Below are 24,424 nucleotides of genomic sequence, written 5' to 3'. Positions count from 1 at the left end.
TATTCACAGGCGTTATGACCTGTCAAAGACTGGTTTAGTGATCACTTTATACAACTTAAACATTCACCAATTACCCATGATTGACAACCACACTTCAAATTTAATCAAATTTATTGAGTTCATCATGTGAATATGTAAAAATATCTAGAATTCCATATTATTCTCTACTAATGTTGAGACATCATGGAAAAAAATTCCTTAAAACAAGTAACTTCGTTCTTGCTAACTCAATTCTAGTAAAATCCAGAATTTGTGATAAAAAACTTGGACACACTTAAAAACGTACCTTATCATCACGTTTACATTAGATATGTTGCGCTTCTTTACCTTACCAAACCTTATATGGTATAATCTAACCTTACCTAAAGACATACACGCGAACGTACTATATTCTCATATTCAAATGTTCGCGTACCTATTCATTAGAAATGGTGCACTACCTAACCTAACCAAACCTTATGTATTATAACCTAACTCAACCTTAACCAAACAAATACGCAAGTTTATTCTCATATTCAAATGTTTATTCAATACGTATAAACATACATATACTAGTACCTGTAAATTTGTCCATACGTATACATTAGATATAGTGCAGTACCTAACCTAACTAAACCTAACCCAACCGTTTGTAATATAACCTAACTCAACCATACCACACAGTTATCAATGCTTTTAATATATAAAATATATTTCAACCTTACCCAAACAAATACACACAAACGTAGTATATTCACATATTCAAATGTTCGCACAATATCTACAAACATACCTGTATTACTAGGTATAAAGTTTATGTTACGTAGACATTAGATACGGTGCGCTATATAGGGTGTACTACGGCGTACTATGTTTCCACCTACGCGATCACAACTTCGTATAAACGAGGTTAAACGAATTACTGTGTTACTAGGCGGCGTTTTGCCGCCGGCGTCGCGTACAATATTTACAAATCTGTACACACACTTTAAAGCGTATTTGTGTAACTTTATACAGTTTGGCATTTCAATAGATTGTAATTATTTCCACGGTACATTTAAGGCAACAACATCAATAGTCAAATGTAAATTAATTTGTCGTTTTTGCGAATCGATATTAGGGTTTTTTTTCAACGCATCGTTCTGATACTTAATATATCTGTTACCTTAATTAAGTAGAGCGATAAAACGCGACTCACAAATTGTAATTTCTAAAATCAGTTACTGGCTATGCTTTCCAGAAAGGGTTGAGTATAAACTCTGTCTTCTTCTTCATCGCCATACTCTTCATTGCTGAGGGTCGTGACCCTTGTCGTAACAACAATTGTTCTCGAGTTATCCCTTGACCGCGCTGCACGTAGCGCTCCAACCTACGAGGTTTCTGCTGCTGTCTTTACTCGATCGGTCCATCGTGTGTGGGGATCTTCATCTCTCTCTCTCCCTCCAGGCTACCAATGACAACCAGTCGTTTCAGGCTATCCTTATTGTAAAGAGAAAGTGTTCAAAGAGCTGAAGAAACCGTCATTGACCAGAGTCAAGCCATCCAAGTGTAACTTCTGACAAATGCACTTGTTGGTGCGTCTAGTAATTCTATCTTATTTTAACTAACTTACTAACTTACCATCACGCCGCTTCCCCGCAGGGGTAGGCAGAGTGAATAGAACGCCACATCTCTCTGTCTTTGCACCTCTTCCACGTTCATGCATCTCCTCATATATACCCGCCGATTGTTTCGACTCTTGACTGACCGCTTTCAAGTATTTGGCATACCTGATTGTGCCAAGTTTTTCTTGGTCTTCCTCTGCTCCTTTTTCCAATTGCATTTGCCTCATAATTAACACCGTATGAAAATGATGCAGAATGCATCGAAACACGTGTCACAGTAGATTATAAGAAATATTGGTATTTACTAAGTAAAACATTAATTAAAAATGGATAGATTTTACCACAAAGTGACTGCCGAATCAATTAATGAAAATAATTTGGAAGTCTGGGAATTAACAGAGTGGACAACTTTTCATTATCTGGTTTAAATGATCACTTTTTCCACATGAAATTTTCACCATTCTACTCATGATTGACAACTACACTACTGAATTTTTTGGAACTCATGCATATTATATAATTCACACTTTGCTTCATGGGTGAGTTTGATATGAGTTCCAAAAAAATGTGTGTTGTGAATGCTAATCATAGGCAGAATGGTGAATATTACTTGTGTTTAAAGTGATCATCTAAACCAGCCCATGACAGGTCGTTAGGCATGTAAATACCCAGACTTCCATATTCTTCTTTATCGATGTTGAGATGTCAAAATATAAGAGTAACTCCTAAGTGGAGAAACCTATGTTAACCAAGTTAAAGTCTGAGTGTTTTACAAGGCTGAAGACTTGTCATTGGTTTGCTTGATTGATCACGTTATAGACGTGTTACATTTATAATATATTATTAGATTAAAACCAATATTTTTAGCTTTACCACTTAATTTTTATTTGACCAGCGACCGAGTTTCGTCGTTACCGACATCATCAGACTGGTGGGAGGCTATACAAATTGTTATGTTGTATATAAAACAAGACAGGAGTTGATAACCATGATTTGATATAATTTTATTGAGAAATCAATTTAATTTGAGTGAATTTAAGTATCAAATTAATTTAATTTCTTTTAGTAAATCAATTAATTATTAACATAATTAAGTAAATCAAATTAAATTAATTTCTCAATAAAATTATATCAAATCATGGTTATCAACTCCTGCCTTGTTTTATATATAACATAACAATATGTATAGCCTCCCACCAGTCTGATGATGTCGGTAACGACGAAACCCGGTCGCTGGTCAAATAAAAATAAAGTGGAAAAGCTAATAATATTGGTTTTAATCTAATAATATACTAAAAATGCAATTCCATCACGAAGTGTCAGTGGATAATATAAATCTATTAAAAAGAGTTGCATTTCCCATAATTGACAACCACCCTTACCTATATAATATTGATGCTTGAATTGAAAATAGTCATCCGCATACTATTTCTTTATAGATTCTTTTTAATACGACTTGCAAGGCACGTGCAAAATGAATTCAAGAAAGATTTATTTTCAAATGGTCTGGGTGTTAGTGATGTTTTTCACATTTACCTTCCCTATCCTTACTATCTTACCTATCCTATAAGCATCTAAAATAGACGGTTTGTGGTTTATTCCTTTAAAAATACAATTATTTTAAAAAAATTACAATTAATTATATTAAAGATCGTTTTGTGGATTATTGTGTCTTCTAGTTAACTAACTAACTAACTACACATCACGCCGCTTCTCCGCATGGGTAGGCAGAGAGAATAGGGCGCCACACCACTCTGTCCTTGCAAACATTCTTAGCCTCTTCCACGTTCATGCATCTCCTCATACATACCCGCCGATTGTTACGACTCCTAACCTGACCATTTTCAAGTATTTGGCATACCTGATCGTGCCATGTTTTTCTCGGTCTTCCTCTGCTTCTTTTCCCAATAAAATTCGCCTCATAATTTTTTTTCACCGTTCTTTCCTCACTCATTCATTCTACATGACCAAAGCATCTCAACACACCTTTCTTAATTTTATCGATAATGCTTATCTCAGCTTTGCATTTCTTCCTTATTTCACTATTCGCACATCTATTATTCGTGTCTTCTAGTTGAATAATATATTTTATTTCAATCTGTGTTGGGAAAAAAGGAATCAACTAGTGTGATCCAATCAGGAACTTCTCGGTATTTTCTCACTGCTGGGAAAAAACACGTCTAGAGACATCTTTACTAAGTGCAGAAAGTATTTAAATATTTAGACACACTCAAATTGTTGTGAATAGATTTAATTAACTCATACCAAGCAGGTAAAATCATTTTCAAATTTTGATTAATCACATTCTAAGAAAACTTCTGCACAAAGGTTTCTTTGATGTATTATATAAAACATAATAGAAAGCTTCATCATTTCTTGGTATAGAAGAACGGACTACCTACCTAGGGCAATGAATTGCTAAAACGAGATTAATCTTGTCTTCGAATGTAAAGTACAAAGATTTTAAAATAATACTAGCTGTATCCGGCCACGCGTTTATGTGGATCAGTCTGGTTAAATGAATATGAAGGGAAATAAAAATAAAAACTCATATTTCTTATAAATTTAATTTCATGCTTATATTATCTATGAAAATGAAGATAATAAATCTATGAAAATATTTTAAATTTTTCAAACAAAAATGCATTGAAATAATTGATAACACAAAATTTTGAAAAAAATAACAATTTTCCGAAGTACTCTTTCCACTGTGATCAATGTTTATTATCACATGTGTAGCTGTTACTATCAACAGATGGCGCTGCCATTGCGGTAAAAAAAGGTTGTCTAAAATAAAACCATGCCTGTTGCAGGTAAAACGTATCTTATCACTCTTGTTCTAAGAAAAATACAAGTGTATTTGACGCAATTTTTTGTTAAAATTTAAAAAAAAAATGTCAATAACTTAAGGAGAATCACGATTATGAACAAATTAGCGTTTTTATTTATATTACGTAAAAATATTCTTCTTCTTAATTAAATTCTGTTCCTACTCCTCATTTAAGTGGTATTCTACGAAGTAAACGATGAATGATAAGGAGAGTGTTACATATATTACCATACCACAAAGTTAACAAAGCTAATTAACATATACAGTTAATGTTTTATTTTGTTGTTGTTGATATTTTATCTGCCTCTGTGGCGCAATAGTTAGCATGTTTAGCTACCGTGCTGGATATCTCGGATTCGATTCCAGGGGGGATAAAAATAAATATATTAGTGATTTTACACTCTAACATTTATTTAATATTATCCTGGACTGGTTCCTGAAGCGCAGGAGTGATCACATTCGCTTCGCTTCACTAGAGACTGGTGAGAGATTGGTGAGAGATTTATTGATCCAAATATGTGTATAAGTATATGGACACTCAAAATGTTGTATTCACATTATGCGTAGAATGCATAATCCAATGTCTAATAGAATGAACAAAAATATAATTAATCCTTTTTTTTACAAAACTTCCTTTAAATTTCATTTCGTAAAACTGCTTCCTCTGAAATGCTGCACTTGAAGAGAATTCACTGAGTTTGTCGTATATATTCTACCGTAAACGTTTTCAGCAAACGTTCTTGACAAAGCCTGCGGCGAAGCGTATCCTGAAAACCTGAAACAAAACTACCTCGCGTGGCAATAGAATAATAAACCGTAAGGCGGGTTCTCTGTACAATTCCTCTCCCTTAAATGTAATCTACGTAATTCCAGCTCTTACCACCTTGTAGAGAAAACAAACTAACAGTACCACGCCGTTAACTAAGACTAAGTATAAAAGGTGTCTTTTTTATCCGTTGAACATAATCCTAGCACCTTTTCTGGTGTATATTATAGTATATTCTTCATATTTCCCGGGCTTTAGATTAACCTCGGGTGATAAATTTTCTTTTTGAAAAAGCTCTTTGAAACTATGGGTGGATTTCTAGAGAAACGAAAATTGATTAAATTATACTGAAGATAAAAACGATTTAAGTGAAACCACGAGAAAAGTTTTTTTTTTGTGTAAAGAGAAAAATAACTAGCTTAAGTTCATCAAATAATTTCACTTCTTTTAAACGTATCAATTTCAATCAAATTAACGTAAAAATATTACCATTTAAATTAATTTTCAATTCTCATGATAAATTTATTGATTCGGCAGTCACTATGTGGTTTACATCTATCCATTTTCAATTTAAATTTTACCATTTAAACACTATATTTTATTTAAATCTGTTGTGACACGTGTTTTGATGCATTCCGCTTTATTATCAGACATTGTATGTGATGCTAAGTCTAAATTTTTGAGTTGTAGTATTGGGACATTGGAAGTGGGAAAGAAGCTGTTTCTAATTTTGTATTAGATGGAACATGGACGATAGAGGTTGGCTAAAGTCATCACTATATTATTAATTTTGGGTTTATTATTATTTACAATTATTATGAATTTTCAGAGTTTCAAAATGTTGAGGTGTATGAATTTTCGTGTTATTGTTTTTTGGAATATCTTCGTAAGTATATGAGATATTTTTGTCTATTTAATGACTAGCAAACTCTAAAAAAAATCAATTACCCTGATAAAAGTCTTGCCAATGCAAAAATACCATAGATGCAGTGTTATTACTCTCTCTCTCGTTGCTCGCTGATAGTGTGTGCCGGAGACGTGTATTTACCAGTGTTTACTATTTGTTACTTTATTGTGACTTTATGTTGAAGACTTTTTGTTTCTCTATTAGTGTATTCATAGGTGTATTTTTATATTTAATTTTGTATATATGCATTATGTTAAAGGCTTAAGCCGTTCAATAAATAAGTAATATGAAAATAAAATAAAATAATTTGCATAAACGACTACTATTTATTTATTATAAGTATTTCTTCATTATTACGACAATTTTATGTTTTATTTTTATTTTATTTTTATTGTTATTTAAGGCTTATATTATATAAACAGGCACCTAGGTGGTTGGAGCTCTACGTGCAGCACAGTCAAGGGATAACTGGAGAACAATCATTGCTACGACAAGGGTCACAACCCTCAGAAATGAGGAGTAAGAGGAAGAAGAAATATTTAATAAAGGTAATGTTGTTTTGTCTATTTTTTCACAGTTAAAACAAAGAAACAGCTTGTTCCCCACTTTTTTATCTTTTAACCTTCTTAGGGTACGGCTTTAAAATTTAGACTTAGCATCATATACAATGTTTGATAATGATACGGGATTATCTAGATACACTAAAAAATGACTTAGAGACTTTTGTTTTAAAAGAATAGTACTAGAAGCAGAACATAATCCCCGCCAACTTTAGAATTAGTAAAGCTCGGTACTACAACCTTCAAGTTTCCATACAACCTTGAGCTGCTACTATACTGTATTGATTTCCGAATATGTACTAAACCATTAGGCGTACTGAGTACACCCAATCCATAAGGCAATCGTATGTATAAACGTACATACTATTAAAACAATTGTCATTTAAGTAATCTACGTTCAGGTAATTCCCACGTGTAAACCTTTGACTTTGTAAAAAATAAACCGCCGTAAAAAGAACACGGATTTTCTTTCTCTGAAATTCCTAACAAATAAAAACACGCTTTTTCCTTCATTTGTAAAATAAATATTTTTTACGAAAGATTGCTGTTGTGAACTCAATGATGAAGCGTCATGAGATTGATGACACATGTATGAGTTCCAAAAATTTTTGTAGTGTGGTTGTAAAAATTTGAGTAGTGTGGTTACACGAGTTTAAAGTGATCATTCAACCAGCTTTTGACAGGTCATAAGCCCTGTAAATATCCAGACCTCCATATTCTTCTTTATCAATATTGAGTGGGTAAATGTAAAAATAACTCCTAAGTGGAGATTTCTGAAAAATAATTTGAACACACTCAAAATGCAAGTAAGAATAGGCTGAAACTTATTATGTTTAAGCCTAAGTAAATCAAGTGTTGCATAAGCCGTAGCCGGATTTCAGAGTCACTTGGAAAGGACAATTGATTATAATAGGCATTATAAAGCAGGATTCGGTCTTCACTGATTACAATTCTCAAAAATTAAGAACAAATATGTATATAAATACTACGCCTACAAGTGCTAAACACATTCCAGTTTTTTGAGACTGCCTTATTCGTGTTCATACATATTCAGACCAAGAATTATAAAATTGCATTATGATCAAAAGCTTTGTTTACTAAATATAATAAAATTGACTGATCGGAGAAAACTATTTGATCTGATTAATTTATACAAAATTTCAAATAATATTTAAGACTGTTCCTTGTTATTGCAAATGATAAATATTTATATTATTTTTTATATCTCATCAAAGATGAAGAAGAATATGGAAGTCTGGGCATTTACGGGGCTTACGACCGTCATAGGCTGGTTTGAGTGATCACTTTACACACGTGTAACATTCACCAATTCTACCCATTATGGACAACCACACTACTCAAATTCTTGGAAGTTCTATATATATGAACCAATTTAGAAACCTTGTTCATGAATCACTAGAACTTCACTAGAGACATCTATTGGTGAGATGTAAAGAAGCTTTTTACTAAGCAGAAACTCTTATATTAGTATGTGAGATCCGAATCCTGGATTATAATCACACACATGAGAAACGCCAGAAAATACCATTTTCATTTTTATTATTAAGCTTATAATTTGACCAGATAATTTATTTACAACATTTTGAGTGTGTCCAAATACTTGTTCACAAAATCTGGATTATCTCCAATTACAGGAGTTATCTTCATATTATTTTTTGATATCTCATCAAAGATGAAGAAGAATAGAACTTCCAAGAATTTGAGTAGTGTGGTTGTCCATAATGGGTAGAATTGGTGAATGTTACACGTGTGTAAAGTGATCACTCAAACCAGCCTATGACGGTCGTAAGCCCCGTAAATGCCCAGACTTCCATATTCTTCTTCATCTTTGATGAGATATCAAAAAATAATATGAAGATAACTCCTGTAATTGGAGATAATCCAGATTTTGTGAACAAGTATTTGGACACACTCAAAATGTTGTAGATAAATATTTACATCCCAACCAGAAACACGAAAAACATATTTTATCGTAATAACAGCCGGACATAATCTGAATTCAACAGTCCCATACGCCGAATACAGAAACCTAGACAATGAATTCGCGGACCATATCGATATCTGGCATATCGCTCACTCCTTTCAAGAACGTCACAAATCAAAATACTTGATTTTTCAGGAGAACGTTTTTAAAATTTAAAAATATAATACAATGTATTAAAAATAAATATCAAGCCACTTATTGAACTTTTTACTGTGCAACATTTATTTTTAGGTAAAACCTGAAGGTTTTTTTTCCCTTTTAAAAATATTAAGTATATTTAAAAAAAATAATTAAACAATATCTTTTCTTCAAAATACAAAAATAACACTTTCTGCCCTGTAGCGGGTAAATATTAAGTTTTAAACGTGCCTCTTTTTCTGGGAGATACACAACTGAAAATTGACGATTTTTTGTTTATGACGTTCTTGAAAGGAGTGAGCGATATGTCACTTCCTACCTATAAAGCAATAATAATAGCATGCTTCAGTCTAATGCATAATTTCTTGTTCTTAATATGCTCATCCTTGTTTAGATAAGTACTTTTTGAACCAATAATACACTTCAAAAGAGAAAACAAATTATTCTTTCATATTATTTTATCATAAAGTACACAACTTCTTCTTTCTTCTCCGTCTTAATCCTCATTGCTGAGGGCTGTGACCCTTGCAGAAGCAATGACTCTTCTCCAGTTATCCCTTGACTGCGCTGCACGTAGCGCTCCAACCACTGAGGTGCCTGCTGCTGCCTTAATTTGATCATCGTGTGGGAGATCTTCCTCTCCCTCTCTTTCCCTCCAGGCTACCGATCACAACTAGTCGTTCCAGGCTATCCTCGTTGCCACGCGCAACGTGTCCAAAGAACTGGAGAATCCGTCGGGTACAGATATTGGCCAGAGTCAAGCCATCCAGGCGTAGTTCCTGGCGAATGGACTCATTGGTGCGTCTAGCTGTCCATGGAATTCGGAGCATGCGCCTCCAACACCACATTTCGAAGGCATCAATTTTTCTCCTTTCTGCTGCTTTTATAGTCCATGTTTCAGCAGCATAGAGAAAAATGGAGTGGACCAAGCTCCTGACAAGTTTCGTCTTGGTGTTGTTACTCACACCCCGGTCTTTCCAGATTTTGTCTAGCTTAGACATGGCACTTTTGGCGATGGCGATACGACGTCTAATCTCTCCTTCACAAGTTCCTTCATTGCTGATTTGAGATCCGAGGAACTGGAACTCGTTTATTATCTCTAAACCTTCGAGTGAGTTCCCGAGATCACCAAACTTCTTAGATCGATCTATGATCATGATCTTGGTCTTGCTTTGGTTAATCTCTAGTCCCAGTGCCTTGCTCTCAATCTCTACTCGTTTAAGGAGATCTACCATCTCTTTTGGGTCTTTGGCCAAAAGTGTTGTATCGTCCGCATATCGTATATTGGACAGCTTTACGCCACCAATGGACACTCCTCCATTCCATTCGTAGAGAGCCCTGCGCATGATGTATTCCCCATAGATGTTAAACAGGTCAGGGGAGAGTATGCATCCCTGTCTTACACCTTTCTCAGTGGGGAAGCTTGCAGTGTTTATGCCATTGATTCTTACGATTGCCTTACTTTGGGCATAAAGTCCACAACATGTAATACATTATGCATAAATTGGCTACGGTCTTTAATAAAGGAAAAAAATATATACTCGTATTTACATATATTTTGAACTCTAGGTCTTCCACAAACGGATTTATTCATCGACCAGGAAGTCTTCATTAAAATTTCAAACGTCAATAGTCGGGAAAAAATACCGATCAGCATAATATTCACTTTCATTCCTAAAATAAATTGCCCCACTACTGATATTTCCAAATTACCAATTGACCTCGTTGCGAAAAACTGAAATTGTGATTTTCCGTCTATTTTGCATTTTCCGAATATTTTCATCCACATTTTCACCAAATGCTAAAGTACCTGAAATTTAAAATTGAATATGGTTCATTTCCGAGAAAACATATTCTGAATACAAATCTTAGTGAATGATGCAAAGTGCATTGTGTTAGATAGATATGTTGTTTACTTATTATTTTTTGACATCTCATCAAAGATGAAGAAGAATATGGAAGTCTCAACATTTACGGGGCTGACGACCATCTCACCAATAGGTGTCTCTATTGAAGTTCTAGTGATTCAAGAACAATGTTTCAAAATTGGTTCATGTACATAGAACTTCCAAGAATTTGAGTAGTGTGGTTGTCAATAATGGGTAGAATTGGTGAATATTTCATGTGTGTAAAGTGATCGCTTAAACCAGCCTATGACGGTCATCAGCCCCATAATTGCCCAGACTACCATATTCTTCTTAATCTTGATGAGATGTCAAAAAATAATATGAAAATAACTCCTGTAATTGGAGATAATCCAGATTTTGTGAACAAGTATTTGGACACACCCAAAATGTTGTTGTTTACTTGATCAAATGAAAGCAAAGTGATCAGTCCAGCGTTGCAGATTCTTGAATGTATTAACTAACTATAACTTCCAACTATCACGCCGCTTCCCATAGGGGTAGGCAGAATGAATATCATCCCAATCTGTCATCGCGAACATATTCGGTTCTTCCACATTCATGCATCCCCTTACACATACCCACCGATTATTCCGACTCCTAACCACACCACTTTCAAATATTGGAAACACTTGACCATGCCAAGTTTTCCACGGTTTACCTCTGCTTCTATTACCAAACATATTATAATTATAATTAATTTTATAATTTTTTTGACCGTTCTTTCTTCACTCATTCGAATCAAATCCCCATACTATTTAAAGACACCTTACTTAATTTTATCGATAATGTTTATCTCATCCTTACATTCTTTCTTTATATCACCATTTGAACATTTATCTTAGAGATCACATTTTGAACGTATTCAATCTGCTTTCAACTTTTTTTGATAACTCTATACTTTACTCTCATACATTGGGGTTGGAATCAGGACTCCATTGAGCAAATATAATATTCAATAAAAAAATTAACTACTTCAAAAAACGTGAAATTTTCTAATACAAAGTAATTCATTTGTTTCGCATTTGCCTTCTTATCGATCTCACAAAAAAAACTTGATAATTTAATGTATATGATGTTCTTCGTTATAATTCTTCTTTTGATAACCTTATAAATAGTGTGTCCCATTTGTGTATCCCTATGAAGAACGTTTATTTATTAAATATTACGTACCTTTTTGTAAATATTTATATTACTTACGTTTCCTTCGTATAACGTTTCTTTTTTTATATTATTTTTCTCGTAGAGAAATAATAGAAGAGAAAATAATAATCAAAATGTTAGAAAAATAAGTATGATAGATTCAAACAAGAAATGAAAATGCCAAAAAATCTCAAAAGAAAAAATATTTTTTGTATATTAAAGCATTGTTAACTTTGTGGTATGGCAATATAACTCTCTCCTTATCATTCATCATTCTTATAATAAATAAACAACTAAATTTAACTTCCATTTAAATTCCATTTTGATTTTCTTTCTCTTTCAAAGTTTTATTTTTGTACAAATGTCAGACCGTAAAAAAAAAAAATTAATGACCTTATGATGGAATGATTGTTTCGAAACCGTTAGTCATGAATTAGTGTTTATTAAATTGGTATTACACAAAGTGAACGATGAATGACAAGGAGAATGTCAGAAATAATATTGACTTAATAAATAAATAATTAAATAGCACGAAGAAGTCTTGCAGAGTAAACATATTATAAGAAATAAGGGTATTGAAAAATTTACATCTTTCGCTTGAAAAAACAAAACCCAGTTTTATCTTCCCCTTACACATCAAATGAATTATATCAATTTAACTTTATCTCGTACTTCAATAAGATTTGGTACTCCATTACTTTCGAGATCAAACAAATGATTATAGATACTTTCTTATTTAAATATCAATATATTTAAATTAAAGTGAAAGAAAATTGCTCACCCTCGTCTTGGTTGCTGCCAATCAGTATCTCAGTATCTTGGAAGTCTCCTTCCTTCAGCAGCTCGTCAGGATGTTTTGGGAAGAACACTCCATCTACGGTCGGCGCAGAAGGAAATCCGAGAATACCAGTGTAGGAGTTCCACTGCTGGACCGAGATAGTCTTGGCATCCACACCCCTCATGCAGTCCATCACGGCGCTCGGGTTCTCTTCTAGAAGAGTGCTGTTACACCCGCAGTCATCAACTAAAGTTCCCCCTACTTCTTGGGCCTTCTCTCCAGTCATGAAACTCCACGGAGCATTAATAGTTCCCGATTGCAATATGCCCCTTCTTACCAATCCTCTGGTAACAGGAGAAATCAAATGCAAGCTCACGCTGCCTCCTCCAGCCGACTCTCCGAACAGAGTAATCAAATCGGGATCTCCGCCGAAGACAGCGGCATTTTTCTTTATCCACTCGATTGCCAGCGCCTGATCCCAGAGCCCCATGTTTCCGGGTGCTTCCTCGCTATTTTCCGAGAAATATTTATTCAAATATAAAAAGCCGAATGATCCCACCCTGTATTGCATCGATGCGACTATGACGTCACTGGTGGCGGCCATTATGTCCGCGTCGTATATATCGAGCGTGGCCGTACCGCTCATATACCCGCCACCGTAGATCCAAACTAGGACGGGAACTTTGGGCCAATCGGCCAGGGGTTTGTCTTGATGGTGTCGGATCCTGAGGCGTTGAGGAACCCATATGTTCAGGTACAGGCAATCCTCGGATATATTAGTGTTGGGATTCCACATTTCTTCTCCTTCGAACCCTGGAAAGTATTCGTAACGTTCTTGGAAACACGTGTTAGGTAGATTAGTAGCGTCCAGAACGCCGTGCCACGGGTCTACGGGAACGGGCTTCCGGAATCTCAGAGGGCCCAATGGCGGCTTGGCGAACGGAATACCGGTGAATACGTGGACTTCTCGTCCGAGAACTGTCTTGGCGTGGCCCCTCACGAGACCCGAGCTAGTCTCCACTACGAGGGGATCATTATGAAAGTCCTTGGGGCTCACTGTAGTAGTGGTATGTATGAGCGGAGTAGTAGTGGTATCTTGGTGATTGGCCCAAGACCGACAGGACACATGTCCGATCGCGACGGATAAAATTACTAATACCACGATTTGCTTGCAATGCGTTGAAAACGACATCATGATTTTTATATTTGATGAATATTTGATAATAACGATTAATTTATATTCATAAATTTCCTAGGTATTATGAACGATCTCGAATTAAACCCTCAACCGGATGGGAGAGTGGTTTTTTCGGGTTGAGTATTTTTGACCTTTCATTTCGCTCTCACTGGATCATGAATAACACTATACGAGTACAGTTCGTACCACTACATAAAAAATTCAATGTTCCCCTCTCGGATGGTCCAACTTTCATAGAATGTTCCCAATTTAGGTTTCACTTTATATTCTCGAAGATTTGAACTCACATTTTTCTAAGTGCTTCGTTTCTCTTCTTCTTTTCCAAATTAGGCAAGAGTCACACTCGATCCGTTTGAAACCTGTAAAGATAACAGAATATAGGAATTAATCAAGCTTTCATGGAATTGTTATGAGTAATTCTATTGGTGTACCTAGTGAATTAGTATTGCCATGTTCAATACTTGAATACTGATGAAATATTGAAATAGAGTACAAAAGGTCAGATGAAATAATGAATGCTTTGTTGGACCGCTAGACCAGAAACGAAGATAGATGGTTTGAATATTCTAGTGAGTTGTTTGTCACTGTTACTGGCCTGTAACGTAGAATACAAATTATGCACTCTAACCCACGAACTAAGATTTCGTAGCCAATAATTCAGCCCCAATATTTTTATTGAGTTTCAATCTTTAGTGATTATTTTAAAAATTAAACTTATGTATAATAAAGACTTATTGATTTTAATTTCATTTCAGACTTTTAGTTTTGAAAACAAGAGTTGTTTTCATCGAAAGGTGATTTAAGAATAAACTTTTTAAATTTTTAATCAGTGTTGAATAACCTGTTCTCGAAACTAGTAGTGCCTCATGAAATAAATCTCAGTATGTGGTATTTTACAAGCATTTGATTTTTTTTTAATAATCAATATGTCATTCCACAAATAAACACTTGAATATACCACTTGATAAGTTTTATTTATATATATACGACTATTTTCGAAAACTCACAGATATTTTCTTCTTCTGGTAAAAATAAATGTTTTAATTTGTACCAGAAGATGAAAACATCTATAGATTTTCGAAAATGGTCGTTTATATAATAAAAATCATCAAGTGGTATATTCACGTGTTTAATTGTTAATAAAAAATCAACATGTCATTCTACAAAGTTAATGCCGAATCAATAAATACTATAAATTTTTATTCACAAATTCTGTGTTTGACTCCACATAAAAGTTTTTATATCTAGATTTTTATTTATATCTCAACATAAATAATGAAGGATATGAAAGTCTGGGTATTAACAGGGCTTACGACCCTTCATAGGCTGATTTAAGTGATCTTTTTATACACTTGTAACATTTACCATTCTACCCATGATTGACAACAAAACTTCTCAAAATTATTAAATAACTATAAGAAAAATAAAAGCTCTAATGGATTGCTACACTTTCTTTTCGGAATAGGTTAATTAAATAATTTATCAATATTTTAACCAAGAAAACTTTATCAATGAAAAACCGTATTGTTTTTAATATCTCGTTCTTTCCAGGACCTTCTCTTATATTCTATTAAACCCACTAACGCCCTTTGAACTTTCTTTTTGGTGGGTAACGGAAGTGATTGTTAAATTTTTAACTTGGATATACGAGGGTCGAGGCATGTACATATCTATATAAATAAAATGTTAATATTTGTTTGTTAAAAATCTTTTATCTGATAAACTTATCAAATGTTAGAAATTTTTTAGCAACGTTGCATTCAAAAACTAATATATACATACATATATATATATATATATGTATATATATATATATATATATATATATATATATATATATATATATATATATATATATATATATATATATATATATATATATATATATATATATATATATATATATATATATATATATATAAATATATATATATATATATATATATATATATATATATATATATATATAATATATATATATATATATATATATATATATATATATATATGTATATATATATATATATATATATATATATATATATATATATATATATATATATATATATATATATATATATATATATATATATATATATATATATATATATATATATATATATATATATAATATGTATGTATATAAATATTTATATAAATATGTATGTATATAAACAATATTTTTCTGCATGTATATATGTGCATGATTAAGCCAATCCAGAACTGGTAGAAAATATAATATAATATACAAAAAACGTTCCACTTTACATTTAACCATTCTTGAAGATTTTTTTTCAGAAATCGAATCAACGAATATTACGTAGAAACCGTAACACATTTACAGCTTCATCTCAATCGTCTTCTGAAGAGAACAATTAGGGGAGTATTTACAATAAATATGTAAATAAGGTATAAGTATTCTAACATGAGAAGAAAATATTTACGTTCAAATAATTTTCTTTCCGGGTACACGTTTTGGAAATGTTTTTCTTATTTAATCCCGCGATAAAAAATATTCATTTTCCTTACATTAATTCCACCACCAAAACATTTTTCTCAATTATTAACAACGATCAATTTTTCCTCACAAAAATGATAATGTTTTTTTTTATTTTAACCAGTAAATAAAGGAGTGTAGACAAATTTGGAATACCACAAATTCACTCTGAATTTTCAAAATTTCATAATTATTACATATAATTATAAATAACTTAATTTTATCGATAATACTTATCTCAACATTGCATTCTTTCCTTGTATCATTCGAACATCTATCATACAACGTTTTCCGCACATTTGTCTGAGAGAACGCATTTCGTCTGCTTTAATATACTTTCATCCTTCATTTGCCAACTCCACACTTAACTTCGATACTGGGTTATATACATTCCATGGGTTGGAACCAGAACTAGAACTGAATTGTGTAATGCCTGTTATAACTAAATTCAATGCACCATTTTTTGTTCCCAGCATTCTCTCTCCTTTCTATATCATTATCAATTTTTCCATCACTAGGAAACATACTTCCCAAATATACGAAATCTTCTACCTGTTCTAAAATTATTAAGTGTCCATTATTTGATTTGATCGTTAGACCAGACTAAGTTAATTTTTTTTTACAAAAAGGAACAAAATTCTAAGTATGCTTTACCATGCGATCAATGTGATGGAACAACGAACCATTGAATTTCTCGACAAAGTCGAGTACCAAATCTAGATAAAACCTTATATATTTTTCCCTGCTTTTTTCTGTTTTCGTTACTACGAGTACTGTGGAAGTCGATTAGATATTCCATTTTCGAGATTTGAATACAGTTTGTATTACAATTCCAATATATGTTTTATCATTCCTTTGAACTTTAACAAGAGAGAATATAAGAAATAAACGTCTTATCACTGATTATTCCTTAGTTTCTTTACAGTTATACAATGGAAAAATAATCAAAAAAATGTTCAAAAAAATGTATCAAAGGTATTCAAAGTTTACTCGGTAAAAATAATAACGATTCAAAACTACTGAATACAGAAATTAGTGTTATTTTTTGCCTCAAGTATATTGAATTCCTTCAAAGAATAAGTATGTAATGCAAAATGAATGATCAAGAAACATCATTATGTATGTTAATTACATAAGAGAAAAGAAATATTTTAATATTTATATAAAGTGACTTAATTAAATTATTTTAACTTAATTTTTTTTCATTCATTTTCACAGTCGAGTTGTGGTCCAGTGGTAAGTATCTCAAAATTGGAGTCAGAGTTTCAATTGAGGTCACTGATGCCCCCCATGGCGCTGCAGTCATACACAAGCGAGGTCACCGGATCCCCCCATGGCGTTTTACGTGTTAAAAATACCGAGTTGTAAAATAGGGAAATGTTGGGTTTGTGATACGTTTCAGAGCCTTTTGTCGCCTGACATGAAATAAACTCAGCCCATGTGAGGTGTTACGACAGACGATGTGGCGTTCCATCCTCTCTTCTTGAACGGCTAATATATAGAACTGCTTAATGGTAGTACTAGTAGATGTGCTTTTAATTCCTGAAAATACTGGGTTGTAATCTAGGGGGAATGTTGGGTTTGTGATACACTTTAGCGCCTTTTGTCGCCTAACATAAAATTAACTCAGTCTGAGTAAGGTGTTACGACATACATACATATAAGTCATTCCATCCTTTTTTCCTACCCTTACAGGAAAATTTTATTTTTTTTAATTACCTAACGTCCAAGTGACTCTGTAATCTAGCTACGGCTTATGCAACACCGTTTATCATGTCCCTACTCAGGCTTCAACTTTATAAGTTTCAAAGCCTTTGCCTACTCGTGAGTGGATTTACTCTTTATGTTTAAAGTTACCATATAATATTATGTAATTCATGAGTAAAAAATCTAGGCAAAAACACTCGCTAACAGGAAGGTTTGATGGCAGTGCCAGTAAATGTGCTTTACATTCCTAAAAATACCGGGTTTTAAACCAGGGGAATGTTGGGTTTGTGATACACTTTAGTGCCTTTTGTCGCCTGACATGTAATAAACTCAGCCCGTGTGAGGTGTAACGCGCCACATCACTGCGTATGAATGTCCGTATTAATATTTATGCTCATACGGCACTTATCGCTATGGCAAGCACGGTGAGCGCTAGCAACGCTAGTTGCTAGGGCCTTGATTAAATATAACTGGTCGTCTCATCTCGCCTTGAACGTACATGTCTAATAATAATGTGTAACGTACCTACGTGCGAGTATGTGCCATCAATCCAATAACTATTCATGAAACTCGGTACAGGAAATAAATCTCCAGCAAATATGTATACGGGTGCAACTCCTTACATTTAAATGTACCTACTTTTATTATTATGATTGATTCTTACCGTAATATAATCAACGATCGAGTCAACACTGCGTTGATCAGATGAAGTGACCTATGTAACACTATATTCTAGTTTTTAATAGTATAAACTTAGGTCAAGTTAACACTGCGTTAACTTAAGTTAATACTATTAAAAGTTTATACTATTAAAAACTTTTATCATACTATTAAAAACTTGATCTGATTTAGTAATCTTTGCAACACTTAATTGTACTTTGAATTTTAGTGTACACTTCGATCGAGCAGAGGAAGACCGAGAAAAACTTGGCACGATCAGGTTCGCCAAATACTTGAAAGCGGTTGGGTTAGGAGTCGTAATAATCGCCGGGTTTGTATGAGGCGATGCATGAACGTGGAAGAGGCGAAGAATTTTTGCAAAGACAGAGTGGTGTGGCGTTCTATTCTCTCTGCCTACCCCTGCGGAGAAGCGGCGTGATGTTTTTTTTTTAGTTAGATAGAGTTAATACTGCATTGATCTGATGTAGTGACCTATGCATCACCATATTATAGTTTACAAAAGTTTTAATTACGATCTACCTAACACAGGGAATATGTACAAAAAATTAAAAATTATTAATAAATATTTTAATATTATTTTAAATCTGGTATGGATATTTTTTTAAGTTAACAAAAAACAACAGGAGGAATCGTAATTATAAATGAAATGTATAAAATTAGACGTCATAGAAAAGAGTCAATGATATATCGTTAATTTTATTTTCTCCATTATTGACTCCATTTTAATTTATGTATTAATTTTTAAATCAAACACATTATGTATTAATTTTTTTTTATTCTACTAAGTTGTATTTTTTTAACAAAAAGACATAAAAAATTAATATTGTGACAATTGTTTCGCCTAATTATGGCATTATCAAACGAATGTAAAGATCAAATGGACTGACGGTCCTTATGTAGCTATACAATTCTAAGTGACAGTTTTAACTTGTGCAGCAATAATTTATGGGAGGCAACAGTAGCTAATGGGGGATGTAACTTAGTAGACTCAAAAAAATTGTGTTTGATTTAAAAATTAATACTTAAATATATCGTTCAACCTATACATAATCTAAATTCCATATTAGTGTCATATTATAATACTTGATCTATGCAAGGATATCCATAATAGTTTGTAATATGTAAATAACTATGTGACGGTTAGCCAAAAATTTTAGACAAAGGTTTAAAAAAAAAATATGTTGAAAAAAATTCATAATTATTAATTACTTGAAATTTTTCCCCTAAACCAAAATCAATATAATCTTTTTGGTGAGTCTGAATATTCATATTAACATTGTTAAAAATATATCGGAAAAATCATGAATGACTTATCAGTCAATTAAGCTAGTCAAATAATTTTTACCATAATATGTAAATCCGTTTACAAAAAAAAAAAAAAACAAATAGACAGTTTTTGTAATATCGCGTCTGTCTTTTTATTACGCCGTTTTGACAGTTATTGTATGATTCCCTGGGTGCTGATATTGTGAAAAATAAAAAGCTGTTCCGTCATTTTATGGTCTACAAAAAAGAGAAAAAAAAAACAAAATATGATTTTTGTTATTATTTTGCTTGTTTCATTATCTCGTCTGCGGTATATACATATTTATATTAATATTTATACCTTTAACATTCATTTCAGTCAATATATAATAATATGTGTCCGCCTCCGTAGTGTAATGGTCAGCATGCTCGCCTACCGTTCTGGAGGTCCCGGGTTCGATTCCCAGGGGGGTTTAATAAATATAAGTGATTTTTTCACTCTAATATTTATTCAATACTACACTGGACTGGTACCTGAAGTGGAGGGCTGATCACCTTTCCTTCATGTGTAATCGATCGAGATAACACTGCGTTTATATGAAGCAGTGCCCTATGCACCATTGGGTGCGGTAAGGGATTTATTATTATTATAATAATATTAATTTATCTTTATGCATTATTTTTTTTATATTAAGTGCTATTTTATTATTATTATTTGTTTGTTTATACGCATAAGGGTCTATTCATGAAACTGTGTCATTCTTTTCATTAAATTGTTATCAAATTCTTTTGAATCATTTAAGGTTTGTGATTACAATAACCAAAAGTGTTTTTTTTTCAAACATGTATCGATATTTTTATTTAAAACCAAGAATATTTTTCGAATTTGCAATACATACATATATGCGTCTTTTTATGGGCCCTTAGGGTCGTATTTTACAAAATTGGCACAACATGAAGAATAGAAAATTGTTATAATTATTTTCAGACATGTTGTAAATGAGAACACTTGATTTTCACCACTTAAGTTATATTTGTATTTAACAACGACTAGTTTCGGAAGCTACAGGTTCGAATATAATGTAATTGTACAAGTGATTAAAATTTCGTGTTCGCATTGACAATATAATAATGTCTTACCACAAAGTTAATACTGAAACAATAAATAAATTAATTAACATGTTTTTAACACTTAATCTCGGGTATTTCATACGATTTTTTCAAATTTACTTCCAAAAATATTTTAATTCTTTCATAATGTACATAATTTTCCGTATTTGTCGGATATAAGAATTTTAAAATAAGTTAAAAAAAGAATTCTGAGGGAAACTTTGTTGGTTTTCTATATGGAGAGTACTTCAATGATCATAAAAGATACTAAAAAAGGTTAGAAGTGGGAGCAAAATAGACTGAAAGAAGAGTTTAGGCCACAAAGGAAAGATAAAGGTCATATCATCATGTGAAACACTGACTGGAGTGTTTTAAATTGAATATTTAATACCTCCATCTTGGTTTTAAAAATACGATCTGTTAAAAAAGAAAAAAAATCATGTACGAAAAAAACATTTATATGGAATATTGAGTGTGTCCAAATTTGGGTTCATTAAGATGAAAAGTATAACACATATCGGAGTATAAATACTTGAAAGTATTTAAACTCAGACATGTGTTACAAATAAACAAATAACTTCTTAGTGTAGGTAAATGTGTTATTACTCATATTTTAATGACTCCCTGGAAATCGAAACTAAGACCTCCTGCACCGTAAATAAACGCCCCAACCATTTTAATTTGGAGGGGTACAAATGTATATCTTATCTATTTTTTGTATTACCAGCGTCCGATTTTAAATTTATTTTGATAAATTAAATTTTGACATTATTTTTAAACGTCGTTATTTGTGTAATTTTTGTGTTAATTTTTATTTTAAGAGACTTGAATAAATAAATCTATAAATTAATACGTTTGATTACCTGAATCCAAAATACGTTCGCCAGTATTAAAATTTTTATGGCGTTCTTTTGAATAGTCCTCAATTACCTCGAAAGAAATTTATTAAATACCATTCAGATTATAACGATTTTAAGCTGCCTATTACAAAATGTGTATTCATACCATACAAATATATGAACAATATTTCAATATTCTATGCAAGTATTTCGCTAGAAAAAATTATAAGTTATCGTGTTAAAATGTTGGTGTGACTCAACACACAATATACATATTTTGCCTAATTATAGCGGAAACTTTTCTACTTTCAGTTTTGGTCGTGAAACTTAATACTAAATAAGAACGATTGAGTTGAAAGCGTGATAGGAATCAGTAAAAAATCAACTGAAATAAGCTTAACGAGCTCAGGTAATCGATTACCGCTAAGGACGTAGGCACATAAACTTGCGGCTGAAAAATGGCTTCAGGCTGAAAACTTCTCTGAAATGTTGGCCAACACAGCGAAAGAACAATATTCCATTGATAGATTTATATTATCCACTGACACTTCGTGATGGAATTGCATTTTTAATTTATTATTAGATTAAAACCAATATTTTTAGCTTTTCCACTTTTTTATTTGACCAGCGACCGGGTTTCGTCGTTACCGACATCATCAGACCAGTCTGATGATGTCGGTAACGACGAAACCCGGTCGCTGGTCAAATAAAAAAGTGGAAAAGCTAAAAATATTGGTTTTAATCTAATAATAAATTAATATTCCATTGAACTTATTATGGTAGGTATCGTATGTTTTCTAAATATAAGCAATCAACTACTACATAACTTTTTGACTAAAAATATTCGTTACATAAAATACCTAACTAGACCATGTTGTGCAGAAACCATCCAACACACAAATTGGCAAGCTGAGATAATTCATTTGAATGTTTTCATAAAGAAAATAAAAATATATAAAACATCAACATGTTAAATGATAGAAGTTAGGTTTGTCTTTATAACCATAAAAAAGCATTGTTTACTGTGTGTCATATTAAATAAATATTACTTTTTCAATAAGGTCGCATTTCCGTATTTCATTGGTTGAATGGTTTTAGCAAAATTAAAAAAATGATAGAATGGGTTCAATGATTCACATCCCACCATATTAGATGGTTTCAGCGCATATCGCTCACTCCTTTCAAGAACGTCATAAATCAAAAATCGTCAATTTTCAGTTGTGCGTGTTTTCGGAATGCCCAGAAAATGTACTATATCCCAGTAAAAAAGGCATATTTTCAACTTAATATTTACCCGCTACAGGGCAGAAAGTGTTATTTTTGCATTTTGAAGAAAAGGTATTGTTTAATTATTTTTTTAAATACATTAAATATTTTTCAAATGGAGAAAAAATTCTTCAGGTTTTACCGAAAAAGATCTGTTGCACAGTAAAAAGTTGAATAAGTGGCTTGATATTCATTTTTAATACATTGCATTATATTTTTAAACATTATAAACGTTCTCCTGAAAAATCAAGTTTTTTAATTTACGACGTTCTTGAAAGGAGTGAACGATATGTTTACTTTTTGCTTCCAGTTCATAGTAGACCACATCCAAATGATGTAGAATTTTTCTGAAATATTTTCATAAACCTATGTTAATATGGTAATGTGGAAAATGCTGGATACATGGATGTTTCTTACTTTTTTCATAGATTTATTGGTTTTGAATTGTCCCAAAAATGTTGGGTTGATCTTTTGGATTGGGTGTTTCAACAAATTTAAAATTTAATTATGTTGAAGCATTCATAAAAAGGCAAATTGTAGGAGAGACGGTTTCTGCATAGCAGCGTCCAAGTATTTTAAGCATATTATGTTTTTATTATTAACCGCAAAAGTTGCGTATTGTACGTAATTTTCATTGTATTCTTTTGCTATTTTAGCGTACCAAATGTTCCACTTTTAGGTAAGGTCATTGGTTAGATGTAATGAGAAATAGTGCTGTGACAGTGAGTAATCAATCCCGAGACCTCAAGGCTTCCAATTAATCTCTTATTTTTATAGTTCAACCAGATTTAATCTGACCTACTAAGGAAGAAAACGATTAAAACGTACCTGTGATAAAAAAGGTAATTTTTTGTGTTACATGAGTCGTTTAATTTTTGATGAAATTTATCACGTCCTTTTATTGTTTTTTAATTGATTGAATGATAACATAAATTAAAAATCAGATACGGATAATTTATTTCGAATCCCACATTTACAATTTTTTATTAAAGAAAAATGTTGAAGGTGATGACTCAAAAAATTTAAGTATACAAAAAATATTATATGGTAATTATTTCCCGTAGTGTATGAAATGCTTATAATTTCCTGGTTCTGACCTTCATGTATGAAAACGAAGAATTAAGTTAGCTAGAAAGGATGAAAGTTTACTTAATGCAGCCGAAATGCGATCCCTCAGACGAATGAGCGGCAAAACGATGTATGTCGAATGGTGAAACAAGGAAATAAGGCATGCCTGACATAAGCATTATCGATAATATTGAGAAAG

The 24,424-nt window shown here is 32.3% G+C and overlaps 1 protein-coding gene across 1 annotated transcript in view; it reads right to left on the bottom strand.

Annotated features, from left to right (window-relative positions):
* The window catches only part of Ace (Acetylcholine esterase), a 97,913-nt gene that overhangs the window by 48,531 nt on the left and 24,958 nt on the right, over nucleotides 1–24,424 (bottom strand). The window contains exon 2 of the mRNA XM_088262558.1: nucleotides 12,618–14,171. Within this exon, the coding sequence (XP_088118684.1) occupies nucleotides 12,618–13,809 (1,192 nt within the window). The 5' untranslated portion in view covers nucleotides 13,810–14,171. The remainder of the gene's footprint in view (nucleotides 1–12,617; nucleotides 14,172–24,424) is intronic.

The sequence above is a fragment of the Brachycentrus maculatus genome, unplaced genomic scaffold, assembly GCF_059751285.1.
Source record: "Brachycentrus maculatus isolate JH-2025_06_01 unplaced genomic scaffold, ASM5975128v1 h1tg000183l, whole genome shotgun sequence".
Taxonomy (NCBI): domain Eukaryota; kingdom Metazoa; phylum Arthropoda; class Insecta; order Trichoptera; family Brachycentridae; genus Brachycentrus; species Brachycentrus maculatus.
Note: the sequence above shows the minus strand (reverse complement) of the source record. Positions and strands in the feature narration are given on the sequence as shown.